Source organism: Cotesia typhae, unplaced genomic scaffold, assembly GCF_013202065.1.
Source record: "Cotesia typhae breed Kobodo isofemale line unplaced genomic scaffold, CoteBio_Ctyphae contig_43, whole genome shotgun sequence".
NCBI classification, from domain to species: domain Eukaryota; kingdom Metazoa; phylum Arthropoda; class Insecta; order Hymenoptera; family Braconidae; genus Cotesia; species Cotesia typhae.
This window is the reverse complement of record NW_027423752.1, coordinates 4,107,707-4,133,421: the sequence shown is the minus strand read 5'-3', so window position 1 is coordinate 4,133,421 and position 25,715 is coordinate 4,107,707. Positions and strand designations below refer to the sequence as shown.

The 25,715-nt window shown below is 32.4% G+C and overlaps 2 protein-coding genes across 2 annotated transcripts; one reads left to right on the top strand and one right to left on the bottom strand.

Moving 5' to 3' along the window:
• Positions 1-25,715, top strand: Gycbeta100b (guanylate cyclase soluble subunit beta-1-like). The gene is made up of 14 exons (XM_074244176.1): positions 1-135; positions 257-330; positions 4,551-4,651; positions 4,746-4,864; positions 7,194-7,349; positions 7,432-7,585; positions 7,661-7,815; positions 15,079-15,207; positions 15,590-15,672; positions 19,399-19,569; positions 19,817-20,054; positions 21,456-21,596; positions 21,983-22,140; positions 25,492-25,715. Exons 1-14 carry the CDS (start codon positions 133-135, stop codon positions 25,619-25,621), a joined length of 1,812 nt encoding a protein of 603 aa, XP_074100277.1. The 5' UTR covers positions 1-132; the 3' UTR covers positions 25,622-25,715.
• Stops (SOCS domain-containing protein stops) lies at positions 22,922-25,483 on the bottom strand. The gene is made up of 2 exons (XM_074244178.1): positions 24,975-25,483; positions 22,922-24,041 (listed from the first exon to the last, which is right to left on the bottom strand). Exons 1-2 carry the CDS (start codon positions 25,102-25,104, stop codon positions 23,131-23,133), a joined length of 1,041 nt encoding a protein of 346 aa, XP_074100279.1. The 5' UTR covers positions 25,105-25,483; the 3' UTR covers positions 22,922-23,130.

The following is a 25,715-nucleotide window of genomic DNA, read 5'->3' as shown; positions in this document are numbered from 1 at the left end:
GTGTGCGTCAAGTAAACACACATTCTCTTATCCAACAATGATAACAACAACAATAATATATTAAAAATATTCATTATTATTTCCAATCAGTTAGTTATACCGTAGGCTCCTGAAATTTACTTGTCCTAAATCATGGTAATCGCTAAATGTTTTAATACTTGACTTTAAAAATTTTTTTATTATTATTATTGACAATAAATTACTTAATTAATTAAGAATTCATTATAAAAAAATTTTTTTTATTGTGTTTTTACAGTATGGTTTTGTGAATTACGCACTAGAACTCCTCGTTGTCAGGACTTTCGACAGTGAAACATGGGAAGCTATAAAGTAAGTTAACTACTTAATTTTTCTTTTTTGTTAACGTAATTTTTTTGCATGATTAGTTTATTTGTATTCTAGTGAATAAAAAATTAATTAACACCGAGTTTTCTTTAAGAGCTTAAATTATAAAGTGCCGCGCCATTGACTTCCACGTGGTGGCTTTGCGAAAAAAAATACAAAACATTCTATTGTATTGATGAAGAGAATTTAACTTTCTAGTTTTGGGATTAAGTGGTTTTTTATAATAGGACTGATGTTGTGGAGAGAATTGGAGAAAAATATTTATAATAATTAATGAATTGAAAATGGTTGGTTGTTTTTCATTAGAAAACTACGTTATTCATTAGTAAACTACAAAGAGTGAGTTTTTTAAATTTAATCACGCGGAGTAAAATACTAAGTTTTACGTTTTTCTTATTTTTATTTGCGTTTATTGTGAATTAACAAATCAATTGGTATCGAGGGTTCAAATTTAGAATAAATTATTTTTTAGTAAAAATTCCTTAAGATATTTTTGCATTGACACAAGAGCTTATTAATTGCTAATAAATTCATTTATTTAAAAATAATTTATTAGTATATCAAGTATAAGCAATTATTTTAAAAGTTTTAATAAATATTTCTTGGGTATAAACTCTAAATTTATAAAGAGTTTACAAATATTTATTGACAGTTTGCATATTTGTTTCGCTTGCAATATTACATTAATAACTTACACCATCAAATAAAACATTCTCTAATTTCTAATTATCATTCTTCATTATTGATTTTAATTGTTATACTTTTAATCATAAAAATTAATAAACATTTATTACATCATTTAATGCTAAAAAAATCAATTAATAATAGTTAATAAAGCTTATTAAATATCAAAAATCTTTGTATCAGTGCATTTATTTTTGAATCATTAAAAGTAATCAAAATTTCATTCTTTAAATGATGACTAAAATTTTTTCAATGATTCGCACATTTTCAAAATTTTACTCAAAAAGAACTTGTATTATAAATTTTCTTGTAACTCAATTTCGAAATTGAAAACCATAATTTTTCAATTGAAAATTTTTTATCTTTCCGGTAACAACTCAAACCATTTGTCAGTAATTCGAGCAACAAAATCAATTAAAATGTTAATGACCCAATTTAAAAATTGAAGAAAATAATTTTCAAGTAAAAAATAATAAATTTTCAGAAATTTGTTTAAAAAGGCAGTGCAGAATTTTCAAAAAATTTTCTGCCTTTCAAAAATAAACAAAATTTTTTTTTTCGATAGAAGTAACATTACATAAATAAAATTAAAATTTACTTAAGTATTTAGACACTGTAAAAAACTGTCTTTCTTCAAAACTAACAAAATTCTTCAATTTCTCTCAATTAAAACCCACCTTCGTTAAAAAAAAAAACTTGGACAAAGAAATTTTTTTTAATAACTCTCCTGAAAAATAGTAATAATAATAAAGAAAAAATACTCATTAAATTAATCACTGACAAAAAAACCGGTAATTATACCTACCAGAGGGTGAGTTTCTCAATCAATAAAATAATTAGCTCCACAAATTTAAGAATTCAACTTTATTATCAAATCAATCTTTAACGTTTGAACCTCGGATTTGCATAAATTACCGGTTAAATAATGTCAAATGTCAGTTGATAAAATAAAATTTTATAAGATTCAACTCTTTATTTTATTTTTTATTTTTTATCCCTATACCCTTGACAATGATTGATTAGACTTTTAATCGCTGGCTCGCTACTTCTTCTAAAACAAAAATAATTAAAACACTTATATTACTTTGTTCTACTTATTTATTTATCTATTTGTTGAGCTTCTGTGCAAACGGAAAAAGTGATAGTGTTAGTCGGGTGGTGTTTGTCCCTTCTTCACCAAGAGGGAAAAAAGCAATAAACGAAAAAAATACTTTGTACGGAGTAGGCATCGAACGCAGTCAATTACATGCATGAATTGATGAGTCTGGTTGAGAACAATAAGCCCCGTAGAAGTTGAAACAAATATATATAGAAATTTTAGTTATATTTTATATATATATATATATATATATATATATATATATATATATATATATATATATATATATTATATATATATTGAGGCTATTTATTCGAACACCCACACGAATCTTTCATTTATTCTGTATATTTCATAAATATGAGAAATATCATATAGATACAATTTTTTATTTAAAAGCTTATGCGACATTTTCATTGTCGTCGCTTTTCGTTGCTACGGTAACGACCTTGGCAACGGTTACTATGGCAACGGTTAAATACTACTGAATAAAATTTGTAAAAATATTAATCAATTAAATTGTCGATCATCACCATGTTGGCAAAAGCACGCTCGATTTTTTCTAGTATATAAAAATGTTATGTGGGCACTCATATGAAAGGTCTCACCCTAGTTGCCATGATAACAGTTGCCAAAGTGGTTGCCATAGCAGCAAAAAGCGACAACAATGAAGAGAAAAATAAATTAATTTAAATAATCTTAGCTAGAGATAAAGCTATAAAATTTCCAAATGCAGTTTATATTGACACTTCTTCAAAGTCTGATCCATCATGTCGTAGATCTCATTTAAAAAAAAAAAGAAATTGAATTTTCCCGGAGAAATGTCAAAATAGTGGGATGCCCCGGGGCCGGGAGTCCTAATACACCATGAAATATTTATTATAAATAGTAAGCAGACCTTACTGTCAAATAATTATGAAGACTTAATTTGGTCAAATAATATAAAACAAAGTAATTTTTACACAAAAATTAGTTGGGTTATCAACAGAAAATGACTGTTTGAGTTATTCGAATATTTGATTCGATTCGAACACTATTTGCACGTCCCTAAATTTAATTTCACCCGTTAATTAAAGTGACCAACGTTTGTCTTGTTAAATTTTTAATTACATTAAAAAAAGTGACTATTTTTTTCAAAATTTTATCTAAAATATTTTAACAATAGTAAAAAGCAAAGCTCTGAATATTAAGATTTAGAGACCATTCATAAGAGATTTATATTTTCTAATGTTTAATAAGACAGAAAACAAATTTCTTCGAACTTTTGAATATCATCATTCTTTAAGGTGGTACGGAGGTGGAAAGCATATTTCAAGAAAATTGTATAATTTCTTTTATTGATAGATAAATATATTAATAACTCACCACCAAAATTTCAGATCAATTCACCGCACTGTTTCTAAGTAATCAGTTTTTGAAATCGCATCTTTTACCAGTAGAGGTATAGAAAGATGGTAAAGTTATTATGAAATCTTTCGTACCACTTGAGTGATGCAAATAGATTTCATACGAACTTTATCATTTCTTTATCCTTATACGTGTAAAAGATGCAATTTCGAAAATTAATTTCTTAAAAACGGTGCGGTGAATTGATCTGAAATTTTGTTGGTGAATTATTGATATAGTTATCTTTCGATAAAAAAAATTTCAACCGGTGAGGTTAGCCGAGTGGTTCAAGATGCATGGCCTATAAAGCACTCAAACTGGCTCATCGGTCAGGCATGGGTTCGAATCCCAAGCTGGTCTTAGAAACCATCTTGGGTGATATTCGATCCTTGCTGCATAGATTAAGATTTTCACGACGTGACTTGATAAGACTAGTTTTTATATCAGACCTTATCAGAAATTTTTTTACAGGCTATTCGACTGATTCCCAAATTTTTCTTTAAATAATTTTTTTTATAACATATGTTAGACTGATATCAATCTCGTCAAAAACTCTTGTTTTATTTATCTTTCACTGTTATAAAATTTATACTGAACCAACTATTTTATTCAATTTAGTCCCTACGAAAAAAAACGACTACGAAAAAAAAAGTTTTAAAATTTCAAAAAGTTTTAATTTTTAATAAAAAATTCTTTTCATCGTCAATTGATTGAAAAATAAAATGTCAATTGCATTTATTTATTTTTCTACTTTCTTTTTATTTTTTTGCACTCATTGATTTTTAGTATGGATATAAATGTATATTAAAAATATCTATTTTTTTATTGTACATTTTTATTCACCAGTAGTTTCTGCACTTTAAAATATTCCAGGTATACATAATAATAAAATAAAAGTCGCGGTATATGTATAACTATAACTATGAATATTACATTTTTATCACGCCTGTGATACTTTGTACAGTTATTGTTTCCATGACTACACAGATAAAATGTAAATTATCTTCATCTTTCACATGTTTCTACTATACTTCAGGAAGGACGCCGCTGTCAATATGGAGGGACAGTTTCTCGTCAGGCAGATTTATGACGACGAAATTACCTATAACATTATTGCCGCGGCTGTAAAACGGCTCAGTATACAATTATTTTAATTTAACAATTTATCGATTTAATTAATCAAATAAAAATGAAAATTATTATTATTAAATATTGTATTCTACTTTTATAGATATACCAGCTAATGATATTCTCGAGTCATTCGGTGTTATGTTTTTCGAATTTTGTCAAGAGTCTGGTTATGACAAAATTTTAGAAGTACTTGGAGCTACTCCACGGGATTTTTTACAAGTAAGTTTTTTTTGCCCAAAATTAGTTTTAAGAAATTTAAGAGTTAACGGGGTTGTAAACGCAATAATTTTTTAAAAATCTAATTTTTTTTTTTTCAATCTTTTCTTCCGACCAACACAAAGAACCATTTTGAAAATCTTAGCTCAATATTGTTTTGTCTGATAACAATTAATATATTTCGACTGGAAGTTATAACCAATTTGCCACCCATCGGTCAGTCGTACTGTTTATTTTCAAAAATATAAATTTAGTTGACCCATGAATATAACTGAGATTATACGTAGGTTATTGCACTTTCGACCATTGTTCGAAATCACCAGAAGGTGACGTAGTAGTCTATACACCGAAAAAAGTAAACTGTAAAATTTACTAGGATTCCGGTTAATAGTTTCAAACAGTAAAGTGGACATCGAGGTGACAAAAATATAAATATTACAGAACCTAATGTAGAAAGTATGAAAGCCAAAATTTATAATTTAACATTGAAAGTAAGTGATGAATAGCTGTTCACTATAGTAAATAACGAATCTCTCATCTTAAAAAATTATAGTTTCAAACAGTAAAAATAGCTGTTTTAATATATAGTCTTTACTATGAGGAGAAAGGGAACTTAGATGAGAAGAGGGTCTCATTCTGGAAGAATTTAACATTTGAAACAGTAAAAATTCTACTTTTAAAGTATATATTTTCCCATTCCAAGCAAGTCAACATTTATACACTGATAGAAAATTTATGTTGACTCAAGAGATATTTTCTTGTTCTAAGAGTTTATTTTGGAAGACAAATGATTATTTTGCTTTAAGAATTTCTTGTCTTGATTTAGATTTTCTTGGCTTAAGAGCTAAATTATCTTCAATCGATACATTTAATTTTTCAACCAAAATAAAATTATCGTTCAAAAAATTAAAAATAATTCATCAAAGTATACTTCAAAAACCAAATTGTCTTCAATTGTTGTACCGAAAAAAATCATTTCTTGGAAATAAGTAAATTAATGACTCAAAAAAAGCCATTCTTAACACAAGTCGGTAATATCTTGAATCAATGTTATCGCCTATCTTGAACCAAGAGACAAAAATTCTTGAAAGAAATATATCTATATCTAGTTTCAAGAGTTCAAATTTTGAAGAAAAAAAGTTTCTTGAATCAAGATTGTTTTTCTATCAGTGTAGTTTCGTTTAAAATTTACCATTTTACTTTGTAAATATTGACGTTACTTGTATTAGAAATTTAGTAACTGCATTTTATACTTTTTACATATATTATGCGATCATTTTTTAGGTACAAAATAATAAATATCAAAGTCAAAATTCTTAATTAATACACTTTAACATTTCCGATATTCACGTAGCGAATAGCACTGTTTGAAATAGTATTGTCTTCGATGGAAAGAATAAATTATAGCATTTAAATGATTAATATTACATAGTGATTATTAAAATCACGATGTTACTGTGTGAAATGGTAATTTTTAGCATTTGATCATTATTTATTACAAATCGACTATTATTTGTTACAGTTTAATTTTTTCCGTGTTGCGCAGAGTTTCGTTTAAGTTACGGCGGGCTATTCAAAACTAAACTTAAGAAAATATTTATTTTAAAAATAGTATTTAATGTAAAAATTTTATTTTTATCCTCGATATTTTTTTCTGAATCTTTAATGTTCCTATAAACTCTTTCATACTTTTTCTCCTGCAAGGAATAATTAAGCTTCCTTTTTTTTTCAATCAACCTCTATGTTAAAATATTAAAAATGAAGTATAAACGTTTTAAATGAAAAACTTTTTACTCAGCACTCATATTGTAGTCGCTATTGCATCCTTTTTTTTAAATTGACCTTTATGTTGGAATTTTAAAATAACATTGATAATAAAATACCAAAACTCAATTGATCAAATAATAAAAACAATATATCCGTTAATTACATTACACTGTCTATTATTTAAAGCCAACAAATTTATTTCCCCGTCGAAAGTCTCCTCTTAGTCGCCGCAATCAAATTATATTACGGGGAATAAAATATCATCTTAAGCAGGAGTAGTCTCCTAGGGGAAAACAAAGTTTTAGGAAAAACTTTTTGAATTCAATGACTATTCTTGATCATTCAATATATTTAGGTAAATCTCAATATAACAAATTCCATTTTCTGTCCTTTAAAACATCTCAAGCATTATTTTTCAAAACAAAGCTTTTTTTTTTTTTTTTTTTTTTTTTTTCTAAAGAAGTGTCTTGGTTCTTAAGTTGATGGTTAAAATTCAATATCATAAAAAATGACACAAGTTATTAAAAGTCCGGTTCTCTTTTTCATAAATATAAAATACTTACAGAACTTAGATGCTTTACATGATCACTTGGGTACACTTTACCCGGGAATGAGAGCGCCGTCATTTCGATGCACGGAAAGACCAGAGGATGGTGCCTTGGTACTCCATTACTACTCAGATCGACCGGGTCTTGAGTACATTGTAATTGGGATTGTTAAAGTAAGTTTACTTCCTTTTTTTTTCTACATTTTTTCTCAAATTTTTCAAAAAAAATTTCGTATAAATTTTGTTATTAATATAGACAGTTGCAAAAAGGCTCCATGGAACTGACGTTGATGTTCAAATTTTAAAAACTAAAGAAGAGTGTGACCATGTACAATTTCTTATCACTGATACTTCAGCACCGGGTGTTGCTACAAATCCTATGATTGCTGATCTTGAAACGTTATCTGTTGGTGAGTTTTATTTTTAATACAGGAACAATAAAAAAGAATAAAATAATAAAAATAATAATAATATTTTGAATGTAGAGCCAAAAGTAAGTCCAATGACATTTTGTCGTGTTTTCCCGTTTCACTTGATGTTCGATCGTGACCTGACAATTGTGCAAACTGGATGCACAATCACACGAGTCATACCCCAAGTTACGAGTGGCAATTGTAAACTCAATGACATACTTCTAACGGTAAATTCAATAAAATTTACATTGTTCGCTTATTATTAAACCGTCATTCAATCACCAATAAATGTCCAAATTATTTTTTAATATTTAGTACTTATGATATGTAAAAGAGAATTAAAATTGATTAGATTTTTCTTTTTTAACGTTGTTATTATAATCATTAAATTAAAAAGTTCTAATTATTAATAGTATCGTGATAATGTCAGTGAGAAAAAAAATGGGGCGATGCTTGTTGACCTGTGTCAAGGATTCTTTTCATAATTTTAGTAAAATATCGATTTGCGTATTGTTTTAAGCTATACAGTGTAAAAATTTTATTTTTTATTGATAATTGTTTAGTAAAAAGAAATTTCCGTAGAAATTTGAAGCAAGAAAGTATCGTAATTTAAATAAAATTTATAGAAACTAATTCGTTTATTAATTTGCGATCATTATGTCATTTAATTTTTTAGAAGAATTATTAGTTTTATCTTTTATTATTTAAAATTAAGGTAGTACGAGCGCTAGACGGGGTGAGGATAGGTATCGACTCTGGTGCGGTAAGAGGAGAGCAGTAGCCATGTGATTTTTCTCAATGTGTAGATATACATCTAACATTGGCTAATGGCGGCATTTATTTTTCTTTTAATTAATACACTTTAAAATATCGGGCAAGTGTACATTTTTTTGAATTAAATTTATCACAAATACATATATTTTCATCCATAAGTTTATTTAATTAATCGGGCAATGTCCTTCGAATTTTCCGAATTCATTTAGACATATTCAAACTTCATATTAAAAAAAATCAAACCTTTTATCCAAAGTTGCCTTGGTGCTCGCACTACCTTAATCAAAACATAAATAATAATAATAATAATAATAATAATAATAATAATAATAATAATAATAATAAGCCCGTGCAGTGGGCCAACTACCCACTGCATGGAAATAACTGAGTTACCACAAGATACCAACTCAGAAGTGCTCCCCACAACCGGTCCTTTTCGGATGAGGACCATTCATCAGGTGGGAGGAGCATGCCGGACCCGATGAAAGATGACGACCCTGGCGCCTTAAGGACTTACTTTAAGTGGACGGAGGAACTGAGAGTCGATCTCTTGGTGTGCTACCAACGTAGCGAGCCGGGGGTGAGCGGCTATATGGCCCGGATGCACACTCTTTGGAGTGATATGCATCCGGAGCTAGCGCATTTTACGCCCAAACACCTGCGTAATTATGCCGCTCATCTTCGGCGAAATAGAAGATCGCTTGTGCCGGACAGAAGGCAGTCTAATAGACTTTCCTTTCCGGCGCAACACCAAGAGCGACGCCGTTCCTCCTTGGACAACAACAATCCCTTTGTAGGTCGGCAAGTAAGTATATCTAAAAAGATAACTTACTCCCAACAACAGCTTGACGCGGTAAACGAAGATCTCCGTGCAACCATCCTGGAGGACTCCACCCTGCTCACTGTGAGCCAGGTTGTGTATGGTGCAGCAGTTTCGGCTTTTCCGAGAGAGAGACATTGTCTCTCGATCGAGGCAAGGTTGAGACAGCGCAACTTACAACTTGGCTCCAAAATTGACAGATCCCGGAAACATGTCTCCCGCATTCAGTGTATGATTGAGTTCGAAACAACTCAAAAAGCATACACGCCCCGAATTCGACGCATTGTTGCTGAACTTCGGTGGCGTCATCACACACTGAACAAGAGTACTCTTCTTGTCATCAAAGAAGAGTCTCTTAATAAATTGCGGGCTCTAGTGACTGCCAAAAAGTCACTAGAGAAAAGGCTGAAGCGGTTGGTCGACAACTCGTTGTTTCGATCCAGCCCTTCACGGTTTCTGACACCAAAGACCGATGTTACTGGGACTTATCCAACACCTGAGCGGGTGGAAGCTTTTTGGACTGAGTTGTATGGAGATCAACCAAACGTGAACGCCAATACTCCAGGTCTGCATGACTTCAAAGCATTCTGTCGGGAACACCGTCGGCAGAATGCTGATGAAGAGAGCCCTGCAGTCAGTGTGGATGAAGTTCGTTCAGCTCTAAATGGCAGCAAAAATTGGGCTGCCCCGGGACCAGATGGCATTAATGTCTTCTGGTGGAAGAAGTTTACTTCTACCCACCTCCATCTGGCCTGCATATTTACATCGTACATTAGAGCTGACGATCCGATTCCGAACTGGCTTGTAGAAGGGCGAACCGTACTGATACCTAAAAAAGGTGACTTGTCTGACCCTAAGAATTTCAGGCCTATCACCTGCTTGAATGCGGTTTATAAAATTTTTACAAAAATTTTAAATAACCGTATCTTGCAGCAGATAGAGCCTGTATGGCAACAGATATATGAACAACGTGGCAGTAAAAGAGGCCTGTCAGGTTGCAAGGAGAACCTCATAGTGGATCGATGCGTCTTACAAGATGCGATCTACTATCAACGCAACCTGTCAATGGCTTGGATTGACTATCGCAAGGCATTTGACTCAACTCCACATGAGTTGATTTTATATCTACTCAAATGCCTGGGAGTCAATCCGGAAATAGTGGAATGCATTCGGCGTACAATGCAGCTCTGGCAAACGCGTTTTCACATTGGAAGTAGAAACGCATTGCACGTAACCGGAGTTGTAGAGTACAAATGAGGGGTCTTCCAAGGCGATTCCTTGAGCCCTCTGCTGTTTTGCATTTCACTGCTGCCTATATCTGTTGCTCTCCGTAAAACTCGTGGGTACTCTGTGGGGCCTCCGGGTGATCGAAAATATTCGATCACCCATCTGCTTTACATGGATGATCTGAAGCTATATAGTGCTGATGAAGATCATCTACAGTCAAACCGGAAATAGTGGAATGCATTCGGCATACAATGCAGCTCTGGCAAACGCGTTTTCACATTGGAAGTGGAAACGCATTGCATGTAACCGGAGTTGTAGAGTACAAACGAGGGGTCTTCCAAGGCGATTCCTTGAGCCCTCTGCTGTTTTGCATTTCACTGCTGCCTATACCTGTTGCTCTCCGTAAAACTCGTGGGTACTCTGTGGGGCCTCCGGGTGATCGAAACTATTCGATCACCCATCTGCTTTACATGGATGATCTGAAGCTATATAGTGCTGATGAAGATCATCTACAAGCGGCCCTTAACATCGTAGCAGAGTACACACGAGATGTCGGAATGTCTTTTGGGTTGGACAAATGTGCGGTCGTACATCTGGCGAGGGGTAAGTGCTCTGATACTGGTGATGATGTCGAGTTAGTAGATGGGAGCGTCTTAAGACAATTAGACGCCGGAGAGTTGTATAGATATCTAGGCATGGAAGAGCACCGCATGCATGCGGTCTCTGAAGTCCGAGCAACTCTCCGGAGCGAGTATGTTAGGAGACTCCGGAAAATTTGGTCCTCCGAACTTTCCGGCAAAAATAAAATCTCAGCTACTAACATGCTCGCTGTCCCAGTCTTACTATACTCTTTCGGTGTCCTGAAATGGGCCCGAAAGGATCTACGAGATCTCGACATCAAAACCCGTAAAATCATTAATATGAATCGGAGCATGCACCCCAATTCATCAGTCGCCAGATTATACCTCTCTCGGTCCATCGGTGGGACAGGTTTGCAGAGTTTGGAGCGGCTTCACGACCGTTTGGTCCTGGGTTTAACACACGAAGTTGTCAATTTCACTGCAGACGAGGATCACTTTCTTATGCAAATTGTACATAAACATGAAAATGCGCATAAGGGGTCATTCTTGTATAAGGAAGCAATATATGTGGCAAGAACCCTTGGTCTTGGAGAAATAAACGCTCTTATGGAACTCCGAAAGGAGGAATTTAAGAGCGTCATCAGGAACGCCGAGGAAAAACTACTCCTTGGCGAACTGATGGACAAGTCCATGCACAGCGTGTTCTTTAAACACGTGCGTGATCATGGCTTGTCCATCCAGCTGACGTTTTCCTTCTTAAAGTCAGCGGGCCTGATGTCCGAGACTGAAGGGTTCATATTTGCCTGCCAAGATGGTGTCATTAACACTCTTGAGTACCGTAGCAAGGTGCTCCAGGTGCAGCTTCCGGACACGTCCTGTAGGAGGTGTAGACAACATCCGGAGACGCTTATGCACCTTTTGTCGGCATGTCCAGTACTGGCGAGAGGTGCATATATCCAGCGTCACAATGCTGCCCTGAGAGTACTGTACTACTATCTTCGTCATTGCTACGGTATTGACGTGACACCAGTGCTGCCTTATTTGCCAGGAGATATTCCCCAGGTTGTTGAGAATGACAGTTGCAAAATTTATTGGAACATGCCATTTGCAACAACCCGGCGGATAGATCACAACAAACCTGATATTGTGCTCTTCGACAAGGCCACTCGTGACATTTATGTCATTGAGTTCTCGGCCCCGGCTGAATACAACATCTCAGCCAAAGAAGAGCACAAAAGACAAATATATCAGGATCTCCTGTTTGAAATTGGCAAACTTTACCCAGGTTACCGTGTCAAGCTTGTCGTCCTGATTGTTGGCGTCCTAGGAGGGATGAAACAGTCTTTTGTATCCTCACTTGCCAAAGTTCCAGCTTGCTCATCAAAAGCTGAGTTCTTGGCAGTTAGGATGCAGAAGGCTGTTTTACTTGGTTCTCTCCGTCTCTTAAGGGAAATGACTTTGGCCTGCTGTGATCACTAACCGCCTTGTTGTGCGGAGTGGTCCAGCAGTAACGGATGGAGCTCAGGCTGGGCCCTCGGAGAATCGGACTCCGGGGATTACCCCCCTGAGCATTTAATAACAAAATAATAATAATAATAATAATAATAATAATAATAATATGGACTGGCTTGTAGAAGGGCGAACCGTACTGATACCTAAAAAAGGTGACTTGTCTGACCCTAAGAATTTCAGGCCTATCACCTGCTTGAATGCGGTTTATAAAATTTTTACAAAAATTTTAAATAACCGTATCTTGCAGCAGATAGAGCCTGTATGGCAACAGATATATGAACAACGTGGCAGTAAAAGAGGCCTGTCAGGTTGCAAGGAGAACCTGATAGTGGATCGATGCGTCTTACAAGATGCGATCTACTATCAACGCAACCTGTCAATGGCTTGGATTGACTATCGCAAGGCATTTGACTCAACTCCACATGAGTTAATTTTATATCTACTCAAATGCCTGGGAGTCAATCCCGAAATAGTGGAATGTATTCGGCGTACAATGCAGCTCTGGCGAACGCGATTTCACATTGGAAGTGGAAACGCATTGCACGTAACCGGAGTTGTAGAGTACAAACGAGGGGTCTTCCAAGGCGATTCCTTGAGCCCTCTGCTGTTTTGCATTTCACTGCTGCCTATATCTGTTGCTCTCCGTAAAACTCGTGGGTACTCTGTGGGGCCTCCGGGTGATCGAAAATATTCGATCACCCATCTGCTTTACATGGATGATCTGAAGCTATATAGTGCTGATGAAGATCATCTACAAGCAGCCCTCAACATCGTAGCAGAGTACACACGAGATGTCGGAATGTCTTTTGGGTTGGACAAGTGTGCGGTCGTACATCTGGCGAGGGGTAAGTGCTCTGATACTGGTGATGATGTCGAATTAGTGGATGGGAGCGTCTTAAGCCAATTAGACACCGGGGAGTTGTATAGATATCTAGGAATGGAAGAGCACCGCATGCATGCGGTCTCTGAAGTCCGAACAACTCTCCAGAGCGAGTATGTTAGGAGACTCCGGAAAATTTGGTCCTCCGAACTTTCCGGCAAAAACAAAGTCTCAGCTACTAACATGCTCGCTGTCCCAGTCTTACTATACTCTTTCGGTGTCCTGAAATGGACCCGAAAGGATTTACGAGATCTCGACATCAAAACCCGTAAGATCATTAATATGAATCGGAGCATGCACCCCAATTCATCAGTCGCCAGATTATACCTCTCCCGGTCCATCGGTGGGAGAGGTTTGCAGAGTTTGGAGCGGCTTTACGACCGTTTGGTCCTGGGTTTAACTCACGAAGTTGTCAATTTCACTGCAGACGAGGATGACTTTCTTATGCAAATTGTACATAAACATGAAAATGCGCATAAGGGGTCATTCTTGTATAAGGCAGCAATATATGCGGCAAGAACCCTTGGTCTTGGAGAAATAAACGCTCTTATGGAACTCCGAAAGGAGGAATTTAAGAGCGTCATCAGGAACGCCGAGGAAAAACTACTCCTTGGCGAACTGATGGACAAGTCCATGCACAGCGTGTTCTTTAAACACGTGCGTGATCATGGCTTGTCCATCCAGCTGACGTTTTCCTTCTTAAAGTCAGCGGGCCTGATGTCCGAGACTGAAGGGTTCATATTTGCCTGCCAAGATGGTGTCATTAACACTCTTGAGTACCGTAGCAAGGTGCTCCAGGTGCAGCTTCCGGACACGTCCTGTAGGAGGTGTAGACAACATCCGGAGACGCTTATGCACCTTTTGTCGGCATGTCCAGTGCTGGCGAGAGGTGCATATATCCAGCGTCACAATGCTGCCCTGAGAGTACTGTACTACTATCTTCGTCATTGCTACGGTATTGACGTGACACCAGTGCTGCCTTATTTGCCAGGAGATATTCCCCAGGTTGTTGAGAATGACAGTTGCAAAATTTATTGGAACATGCCATTTGCAACAACCCGGCGGATAGATCACAACAAACCTGATATTGTGCTCTTCGACAAGGCCACTCATGACATTTATGTCATTGAGTTCTCGGCCCCGGCTGAATACAACATCTCAGCCAAAGAAGAGCACAAAAGACAAATATATCAGGATCTCCTGTTTGAAATTGGCAAACTTTACCCAGGTTACCGTGTCAAGCTTGTCGTCCTGATTGTTGGCGTCCTAGGAGGGATGAAACAGTCTTTTGTATCCTCACTTGCCAAAGTTCCAGCTTGCTCATCAAAAGCTGAGTTCTTGGCAGTTAGGATGCAGAAGGCTGTTTTACTTGGTTCTCTCCGTCTCTTAAGGGAAATGACTTTGGCCTGCTGTGATCACTAACCGCCTTATTGTGCGGAGTGGTCCAGCAGTAACGGACGGAGCTCAGGCTGGGCCCTCGGAGAATCGGACTCCGGGGATAATCCCCCTGAGCATTTAATAACAAAATAATAATAATAATAATAATAATAATAATAATATGTCTGAGGCTACTCACACTATTGTTGAGCGCCCAACTTGCATGTTAAATTCTACGTCATACTATACCATAAAGATATTTTCAAAATTGAAGTCATACAGTGTGATATGGAATTTAATAATAAATTAATTTTTTCAGGTACGACCACATTTGGAACTGACATTCGAGAATATATTGTCTCACATCAACACAGTTTATGTGTTAAAAACCAAAAAAGGTGTCATGCAAGTTGATGCTTCCGAAGAATTTTCAAATTTACGTCTTAAGGTAAATTTTATCATTTCTATAAATTTTCAAATTTCTTGAAGATTTTGTTATTGTTTTACTTTCCTTAAATTTTTTTTTCTCAAAAATTTCAAGTTAAATTACGGTCCTTCAATAATTTTTTCGATCACATAATGGCACATTTATGACTGTCAAAAAATGTGTTTAGTCTTTTAAATAACTAAACATTTATTTCTGATTAAAATGACGTCATATATTTGAAAGTATATTTGGCGCGAAGCACTGCCGGGTCCCTGACAAAATATTTCTTTAATAAAAAAAGAAAAAAAAAAGGGAATATTCAAATAATTTGAATTAAATCTCACTTATTTTTACTAATTATTTTAAAATCAATGATCGCTAACGAATAATTAATTTTTTTCAGGGTCAAATGTTGTACATTCCAGAATCAGACTTAGTAATATTTTTGTGCTACCCAAGCGTCATGAATCTCGATGACTTAACCAGGTAATATAAAGAAAAAAAAAAAAGAAAAAACTTTTCATAACCGACCGCTAAAAAGCATTTATTATTTATTAGTTAATTGTCTAAAAAAGTATAACCACCGGTACTTTTCTTGTCATGCAAATGATTTTACTTACCGCAATCCTCGCCCATTATTATTATACAGAGAAAGTTTTCTCATCGTCGTTTCTTTGTAAAAAATTTTATGAAAGCAAAAATTATTCAAATAAGTTTAAATAATTCATATTCTTTTTACTTTTTTTTTATTAATATTTTCTCTTTAAATTATACCGTACTCGACTTTAGTTTTAAACAACGTATTTACAAATTTAAATATACATATACCATACTCCGTTCCATCCCGCGAACCAACGTTTTATTAAATCAGTAGCGCTAACAATTATTTGTTGGTTAGTTTAATTTACGTAAAGTGCCCACCGGTAGATCTGAATAGCTTTACAGTAGAGGTAAAATAAGCCATCACCGGACTATTATGCATAAATATATAGATATAAATTTATATACTACCACCTGTACGGTAGTAGAGTAATAGTAGAGGTGAGTATAGAACGCCAGGTAGTAAACAAATTAAATGGCTAAATGCATCAACCTCCATTATAGTGCCTGTTGCAAGTGATATTATTTGTTACTCAATGAGGGTTAAGTGCTCCACGTTTAAATTTCATACTATATAACTAACACTGACTTGTACGCATACACACAAGATAAGAGAACATGAGTCGTATCAGCGTTGATACATTAATGATTACATGATTTACCTTTTTGTTAGAAAAAAAATTTTTTTTTATAGAAAATTATACTCCTGCTTCGAAGTATTTATCTTTTTCATTTTTTATTCTTTCGCTAAAAAAAAATTTTTTAATTTAGAGAAAATGTTCTGGATACTCGATGAAAAAAGTTTTTGTCAGATTATATATGATTATATATGTTCATATAAATGATCATATATAATTATATATAATCATATATGAAGTTATATATAATCATGCATGATTATATATGAGGTCATATATAATTATATATGACCCCATACATAATTAGATCTGATCATACCTGGCTGTTATAACCCCATATATAGTCATACATAAGTCTATATATGATAAAATTCATTTTTATATGATATTTATGATAAACTTGATTTGATACGTTATGTACTTCATAGAATCATTATCATATAAGATAGCAGCACAGCAGACGGGAACTTCAAGGGGCACGGATATCACCAAAGTTAAGCAGCATTGAGCGTGGTTAGTAGTTGGATGGGTGACCGCTGGTGTTACAGCTGCAAAATTATATACAAAGCTTTTTTTTGTATTTTAATTGGTTATATAGAATCGCGTATGACCATATCAAGTACTACATCCATAAAAGTAACCAAATAATTAATTAGAAGTAAAAATATATAATTAAATATTGTTATATATAATTATATATTATTATATATAGTTATACATGATTATATGTAATTAGACCTGGCCAATTTTTGGATCTGATCATATATAGACAATTATGCATGATTATATATGATTAGACAAAATCTTTATTCATCGGGTAAAAAAAAATTATTTTGAAGAGAACCGTTTGTGTTGTTTATTTATCCGTATAAGACTAAGCAGATACTCAGCCAATAACAGGGTCATGCCTGTTGGCAACAAAATCAAATAATAATAATAATAATAATAAAAATAAAAAGATAATAGTAGTACAAGTAAAATATTTGAAATTAACAATAATTTCGTTTTAATTTAAGAATTTTATACTTTGGGTTCAAGAAAAAACTTTCTTCATTCGAAGTAGTAAAAAGAATAAAAAAAAAAATTTTGTTACTTCAATCCATTTTAAAATATATTTGAGATTTCTTTTCAATGATATAGAAAATAAGAAAAAGATCGGAGAATTATTGGTATTTTTGAATTGAGTTGGTAATATCTTTAACTAACTTTTTTTTTGAAAATAGTAAGATAAACGGTTGAATTGATGCAATTTTTAACTGGCAAACTTTGCTCCCTTTATTCTCATTGTTCAATTTTTAGTAGATTTCATAGAAATCTAACTATTGTATTTGTCCTCATGTCGGAATTTTTGAAAAATTTTGCTATATCCTGATTCAGCTCGACGAGCTGAATCAGAAAATACATATAGTTCAAATGTTTATATATGTATGTATTTATATATATATATATATATATATATATATATATATATATATATATATATATATATATATATATATATATATATATATATGGGATATAACGCGGGCTTGTCAGCACGATACCGTCTACAATTCTTAACGGATCATAATGAAACTCAACATACTTAGTTTATGACTAATTACGAAGGTCGAGTTCAAATTTGAGCCTAATCGGTCGATTAGTTTAGTATTGTCGAAAATTGAGTATTTCTGCTATTTCTCCCTCGTGTAACTTTCGAACACATTGAGATATTCGATCCTGGTCAAATGCATCTTAAAGCTGAGAAAATAAGCTTTAATTTACATGTTTACGCGTATTTTTAGCCCGAAAAAATGTATCTGTTCTGGGATTATTTCAATGAAATTTTACTCTTGTAGTCGTTTTAGATGTTAAATAACACCCCTTGTCATTCTGCCATACTGATGTTAGTTAGTCAATAATTCGTTCAGTTATTACGCAGATTTCCACATCACCCAAGAGGTACTGTGTAATAAGATGCGTTCCCTTTCTTTAACGTGGCGGGTCCCCGTAGGCCTTTACCACGTAGAGAGGAGGAAAGGAAGCAAAAATACAGCTCTAAACATAATGAATACTTTCTACATTAAATTTCATCGTAAGGTAGTTGTCGCAGAGAATCGCATTGTCCCAGAAAATTCTAAATTTTTTCTATCATTCTGATGCTGAAAGGTTTATTTTCCACTCTATTTTTAAGGATGAAAAAGTTACATTGCCGCCTGAGTAATGTACGCGTGTATTTTAATCATTGTGAAACAGGAGGGGAACATTAAATTAATTATAAACATAATGATTATGATAATTATTTTATTTTTTTATACTTCACATGTGAATTTATATAGTTTATGAAATCTACTTCCATTTCGGCTGCCGAATGGCTTTTTTTTTTTTTTTAATTGATTAATGAACTTCTTGGGTTGAGTAATTTTTTTTTCTTACAGTTTAAGTTTATAAATGGAAACTTCTAGATGGTCTCTTATTGTTTTAAAACAAAAATGCAGTACGTTAAAGAAAGATACAATTATATAAAAAATGTACTTCTTTAGTTAATAATCAAAACTTATCAAATGATCGATTTTTAAACTTTTAAACAATTTTAAGTTAAGAGTAAAACTATTGGTGAGAACAGCGTTTTTAAAATTAAAATGGCGGGTTTTTTTTTAATTATTGTTTAAATTGATGATAAGTTTGAATTAACTTTAACTAAGAATTTTTCTTGATTTAAGTAAATTTTACTTGATAAAAGCTTGATTAAACTCTAAAAAACGTTGATCTTAGTTCAAAATTTATCTTCTCGAATCAATGTACTTTTTTCATCGGTGTATGCATGCATATCCAAATTTTCCACACTCTTTCACTCTTAATAGAATGAGTTTTTGCTCCTGAAACGATTAATCTCTTCGTGCCTCTAAAGAAGAGTTTTAATATCGTATTAATGTGTAAAATTATCAAGCTTAAAAAAATATTAATTACCAATAACAAATGTTCTTAAAATTAGACGCGGGTTGTACTTGAGTGATGTTCCACTTCACGATGCAACGAGGGACCTAGTTTTGATGTCGGAACAATTTGAAGCAGATTACAAACTAACGAGAAATCTGGAGCTTCTGACTGACAAGCTGCAGCAGACGTACCGCGAGCTTGATGGTGAGAAGCAGAAAACTGACAGGTAAATATGTAACTTATAATTTATTAAGTTAAATATAAACTAATCTAATAGCAGTAGCAGTAGCGCTTCATTAAGTTAATTTCAAATTTAATTTGATCTCGTTTATTTACATTAGTCATTTCATTTGAATTTTCTGGAGTAAAATGAAATTGAATTTTCAATAATTAACTTTATGAATTGTGTAATTATACAAGTAACTTATTGGAGGATGAAATAATAATGATAATAATAAAATTCATCTAAACAGTTTGCTGTACTCAGTTCTACCGATATCTGTGGCAAATGAATTGCGACACTCGAGACCAGTGCCAGCACGACGATATGACTGTGTCACATTATTATTCTCTGGTATCGTTGGTTTTGGCGCTTACTGTGCCGCCCACACAGACTCAAGTGGTGCTATGAAGATTGTTAGTATGCTCAACCAACTGTATATTCATTTTGACGTACTCACTGATCCTAAAAAAAATCCTAACGTTTATAAGGTAATTTACCAGTTATTAAATTTTTCATTATTTTTACACTTTTCTTATTTTGTTATTTGTACATTTGTATCAACAAATTGTTTTTAAGAATTTTTTAAGCACTCCATAGAATTTAAAGAAACATTTAAAAGAATGAGACAGAAATTAATTTTAAAGAATACTTCTAGTGAATTCAAAATGTTATTGTTGTTTTTTCTTTCAAAATTTATTGGGAAGGAAACTATTAAATTTAAGTTGCAATAAATAATCGTTACAATAAAATTTTGAACTTTGTTAATATTGAAAAGTTTCATTGTCTTAAATCAAAACGAAAAATTTTTTAATCAAAAAAAATTTACTTAAATAAAAAAAACATTTCTTAGTTCAAGAAATTTTTTACTTAAATTGAAACGATGAAACTCTTCAAAATGATTTTTTTGGTTCAATAATTTATCTCTTAAATTGAATTAGTTTTCAGTGTAAATATTCACTTATTGATTGTAATTATTATTCTTTAAGGGGGATAGCCATTGTGAGGATAAATAGGTGATTTTCGGGAATTTTTTTAATTGGGGTAATAAAGGAATTTGGGGATCGGGTTTTTTCTTTATTTTATAAAGTATAAATTGAAGATCATTCTCCTAAATTTTGATTAAAACATATTTTGTCGTTATGAAGTTATAAGCGTTCTTGTAGAGCACCAAAAAAATTTTCCCACCATTGTGGGAACTCTAACTCAAAAACAGATTATTTAAAACATAAATCAAAATTGCGTTGTAATCTGATGCATGATGTGATTATCGTTCCACGGAGAGGATTTTGAAAGTTTGAATTAAACAAAAAATGGCGACATACTAAAAATTTTTTCGTTTTTTTTCTCAGTTTTTTGGGTTTAAACACTCCTACAAAATATTAAAAATCAAAATTTACAAAACCCTCTACGTGCAACTATAACTACTGAATAGACGAATGCGGGTACAATGGTCATTCGACACGTTGTTAGAAAAATGACTATAACTCGAAAAATATTCGAAATTTTCATATAAAACTCTAGATACATATTTTTGAATGTATAAACTTTGATTTAATAAATTTTTTTTTTTTTTTCCAATATCACAGTGGCTATCCCCCTTAAAAACCATTAACTGAGCCCATAACGTAACTCATATTTTTCTTACACTTTTTAGAAACTTTCTTTTCAAAATAAACATTCATTTGAATAAATCTTTCAAGTTGCATTTCATTTCAAAAAATCTTATTAATTATACTTCAATTTTAAATAAAAAAAAATAATAAAAATTTTTCATTACAGACTAAGCTTCAATTTAAAATTCTCCAGTCTATAATTAAGAAAAAAAAAAAAAAAAAAATAAGAAAAGAAAAAAAAATCAATAATGATAATAAAAAATATGTAACATACAGGTAGAAACGGTCGGTGACAAGTACATGGCGGTCAGCGGGTTACCAGAGCCATGTTGGAGCCACGCTCGGTGCATAGCTCGACTCGCCTTGGATATGATGGATTTAGCCGCGGACGAGGTCCAGATAGATGGAGAGCCAGTGGTATGTTAATTTTTTATTAAATACAAAACCTTCAGCATATACATACAGTATACATGAACCTCAACTCTCCGGACTGTGGACTTACATAAATTACTGGGCTTAAATAAATCATTTTATCACATAACACATAACATTACTGAGATTTGTGCGTTTGTACGCGACAGATTTTTTATTTATTCATTTTACGGTTGGTTACGATGACGGGTATGGAGAAAGCACATCAACCATTTAATTCATTCCAGATCGTTTTTTAAAGAGACTGAGTATAGAACTGTACCACGGTGCTGAGAGTTGAGAGAGGTAGAAATATATGTACATTGTACAAGTAGAAGTAGAAGTAGAGACAGATATAGAGTGTGTACCGTAACGAGATGATTAATTCGCAGAAAATCACTATTGGTATCCACAGCGGTGAAGTTGTTACAGGAGTGATCGGACACCGTATGCCACGTTACTGCCTGTTTGGTAATACCGTCAATCTTACAAGTAGAACGGAAACTACCGGCGAACCAGGAAAAATAAATGTCTCTGAAGACGCTTACAGGTTTGGATTTATTTATTTGTTATATTATTTTTTCTTACTATTTTTATTTATTATACTTCATTGACGTGACTTAAACTAATTTCGTTTTTGATTCGGGATGTAGTTTTGATCTTTACACGTTATGTGTTATTCGGATAAATAATTTGTTTGCTTTTATCCGAGATAATACCTGGGTGAAAGGAAAATAACTATTTATTGTAACTTGTAACTTGTACTAAGTAATCAAATGAAATGAGTAATTATTGTTACGGTATTTTGTATATTACATCAGAGCATTAAGTTCAACAGATTATTAATTTTAATGGAAAGTTTATTAAGATTGTATTATTCTTCTCTATTTATTATTTTTTCCAGTTTTATTAATTTACCGAATTATTGTTTCATTAATTAGAATTTTGTTAGACTTCACAATTATTCTACACGCTACAGTAAAAAAATCACATTTTTTATTGAAAATTTTTTTTATAAAATCACATTAATTTGTTTTTATGGAGAGTTTTTTTTTATTCTTTAGATAAATATTTTTAACAAAATCAAAATTCTAGAGTTAAAAATAAAAAAAGTTTATTTGAATAATTGTTTATAAATTAAAAATTTTCTAAGAATTAAATCTGAGTAGAAAAACTACACAATTTGCTCAAGCAAAAAATTTTGTTCAAAATAACTTCATTATTGTATTTTTATATAAAAATTTTCTTAATATTTTATTATACAATCGTACCCAGAATTTTTAGTCAAAATTTTATCAAATTTTTTTTTTATCATAAAAATCTTCTTTATAAAATCAAAATTCTGAATGAAATCAAAAATGAAAAAAATTAAGGAAAACTATAAAAAAAAAAATTTTAATTTTCTCTAAAAAATTCCGGATAATTTAATTTTAAACATCTACAAACTATTTTTCACCTCCAAATTCTCATACAAAATTCAATACCTGCATACATTGATTGCTCACCAGGATCAATTTGTTCTATAATTATAAAAAAAGTCTTAGTCAGCCATTAAATCAAGATAACTTTGCAATCCCCTCGGAATATGCAAAGTTTTAATACCATGAGGCAGCGCCCAATTTTTAAACAACCTCTGTCTAATACAGCATCTACACAGATGCCTCAACTCCGGTGGCACTAATCCACTTCTCTCCTTCGGGACCAAATTTCTCTCTACTAATTGCGGGTACTGTTCATACAAACTAACATGCGTTAAACCACAAGAGTTCGCGATATGTTCCGGAGTCTTAACAGTTGCCGTTGGAACGGTTCGAAGGATAAACCTCATACAAGTAACCAAATTTTCTGGAATTTCTTTCATTACTCCGCCATTTTCTTCTTTCATGTCATACTCATTTAATTTTGTTAGCAAAATTTCCAGCGGAGAAGGCGCTAAAGTGTCAGATTCAGTCGAAGCGCCGTACCTCAACATGATCAACAAGATATCGGGCGCACCATTTTGGATCGCGACTCTCAGAGGCAGCACTTGTCCGTAAGACTCCATGGGCACGTCAATAAATCTTCTCTTTATTCCTGCTGCCGTTGATGTGTATTCAAGTCTCCCGATGATTGCGTGGTCTAAGAAATATATCAAAGCGCGCAAATTTTCCTCTCGGTCTTCAAAATCGCTTTTCCAACCGGACAAAAAATGCGTTACGCGAATCCCAAAGATGGCGCCCACAATTATTCGTTCGAAGGTTTGCTCGCAGAAATAGATGTCGTTGAGCAACCGGGAGACTATTATATTGTTGGTTAGGTTCCAATCGTAACACAGTTTTGCGGCTACGTACAAAACGTTGTGGAATTTACCCATTAAGCACACTGAACCGTTTTCAGACATGGTTATGTTGTGGTAACGTAGCGCCGACATTACAATCCGCTCACAGACGTCGCTAGTTTCCAGATTTTCAGCTAGTACCAAAATTTTTTTAGTAATTTAAATAGTAAATGAATGTATTCACTGATAGAAAAATTTGTTGATATTTTATAAACTTTATTAATCGTCAATAAATAATTTCTAAACAATTAATGATTTAACAGATATTTATTAATAGTTAATGAACAAGCTGTTAAATTATAAATATTGTGCTTAATTCTGAGGGAAAAATATAAGGTTGTTTTGAAAAATGAAAAAAAAAACTTAGAATTTTTAATAAAATTTTACTCAATTTTTTACCCTACATTTAAAGAAGAATTGGCTGATGTTTAATTAACTTTAATTGATATTTGTTAATAGCTAAAAAATTTTAATCAAAAGTTAATAAATCGTTTATTGAACACAATATTAAAACTGCTAATAAATATTTGTTTACTGTTGATAAATACTTTTCAACTGTTGATAAACATTTATTTTGATCTCTGAATAAAAAATGAGTGTCGAAACTCTATTCAGAAATTTTTATAACCTCATAAGTTTAATACATAGTAAATTCTAGTAAATTACATAGATTAATAGTTTTCTTTAATAAACAAATGTAACGAATAAAACAAATAATGAAGAGTGATATTTATGAATTACAAAATGTTTTTTTGGTGGTTTAGATTGTTAATGCAATATTGATTGCGAGAAACATTAAGTCTTAAAGATTTTTATTAACTATCAATAAATATTTTTAACTGTTAATAAAAGTATTATTTATATAAAGAAGGAAAATTTATTGAAAGTTATGAAATAATTGCTTATACCTGATCAATTAATGAGTTATTTTTAAATAAATGAGTATATTAACAGTTAATAAACTCATCTATCAGTGCATTAAAATCAATTTTTATAAGTCAGAAATTATAAAAAAAAGCATTGCAGTGTAATAAATCACAAGTTATTATTTATGATATAAGTTTTACCTTTAGCAGAGCTATTTATCACATCGGAAAAATATTTAACAAGTTGTCGTCTTTTGTGACGCGATACCAAATAGTCGCGCTGCATGTTTTCAAATAATTTGTCAAAGTAACAGTCAATAACCACTTCCATTTTAATTCTTGTTTTGTTTTGTAATTTATTTTTAATAAAAGTTTTGAGGAATAAAACCACTACTCGATTGTTCACTGAGTGAAGTACACCAAAAAGTAAACAAGCGAATTCACGTCGGGGACTATAATTTAATTAGGGTTCGCATACCAAGGGCTTCTTTTGTTAGGTATTAGTTTTTAATTTTTTAATCAATTTATGGATTTTTTTAAATTTTATTCATAAAATTTTTAATAAAATTCAGTCGTGGTTTTTTGTGTTGTTTTTACGAATTTTCATTTTAATTTCAGTAAGTTTTTATTTTATGATTTTTATTGATTCAAGCATGACTATGAAACTATAAATGAAAAATATTTTATCTGTTTTACTAACACAAAATATTTTTTTTAGGTATCTCTGTATGCCGGAAAACCAAGATCCGCAGTTTCTGCTGGAATACCGTGGACCAGTTTCAATGAAAGGCAAATCGGACCCCATGAATGTCTGGTTTCTGTCCCGCGAGCATGAACTATCATCCTAAAACTCAAGCAAAAATACTTTATAGCAATAATTGCGTATACTTGTAATAATAAATCGGACATACATGTATCATAAAATAAATGCATACTACTGAA

Bases quoted from the DNA above. Each gene is read 5' to 3' on its own strand.
- Gycbeta100b (XM_074244176.1), top strand. The intron at 7,586-7,660 runs GTGAGTTTTATT...TTTTGAATGTAG, and splicing joins TCTTGAAACGTTATCTGTTG to AGCCAAAAGTAAGTCCAATG. The intron at 15,208-15,589 runs GTAAATTTTATC...AATTTTTTTCAG, and splicing joins TTTCAAATTTACGTCTTAAG to GGTCAAATGTTGTACATTCC.
- Stops (XM_074244178.1), bottom strand. From the start codon at position 25,104: ATGGAAGTGGTTATTGACTGTTACTTTGACAAATTATTTGAAAACATG. The intron at 24,042-24,974 runs GTAAAACTTATA...TTTTGGTACTAG, and splicing joins GATAAATAGCTCTGCTAAAG to CTGAAAATCTGGAAACTAGC.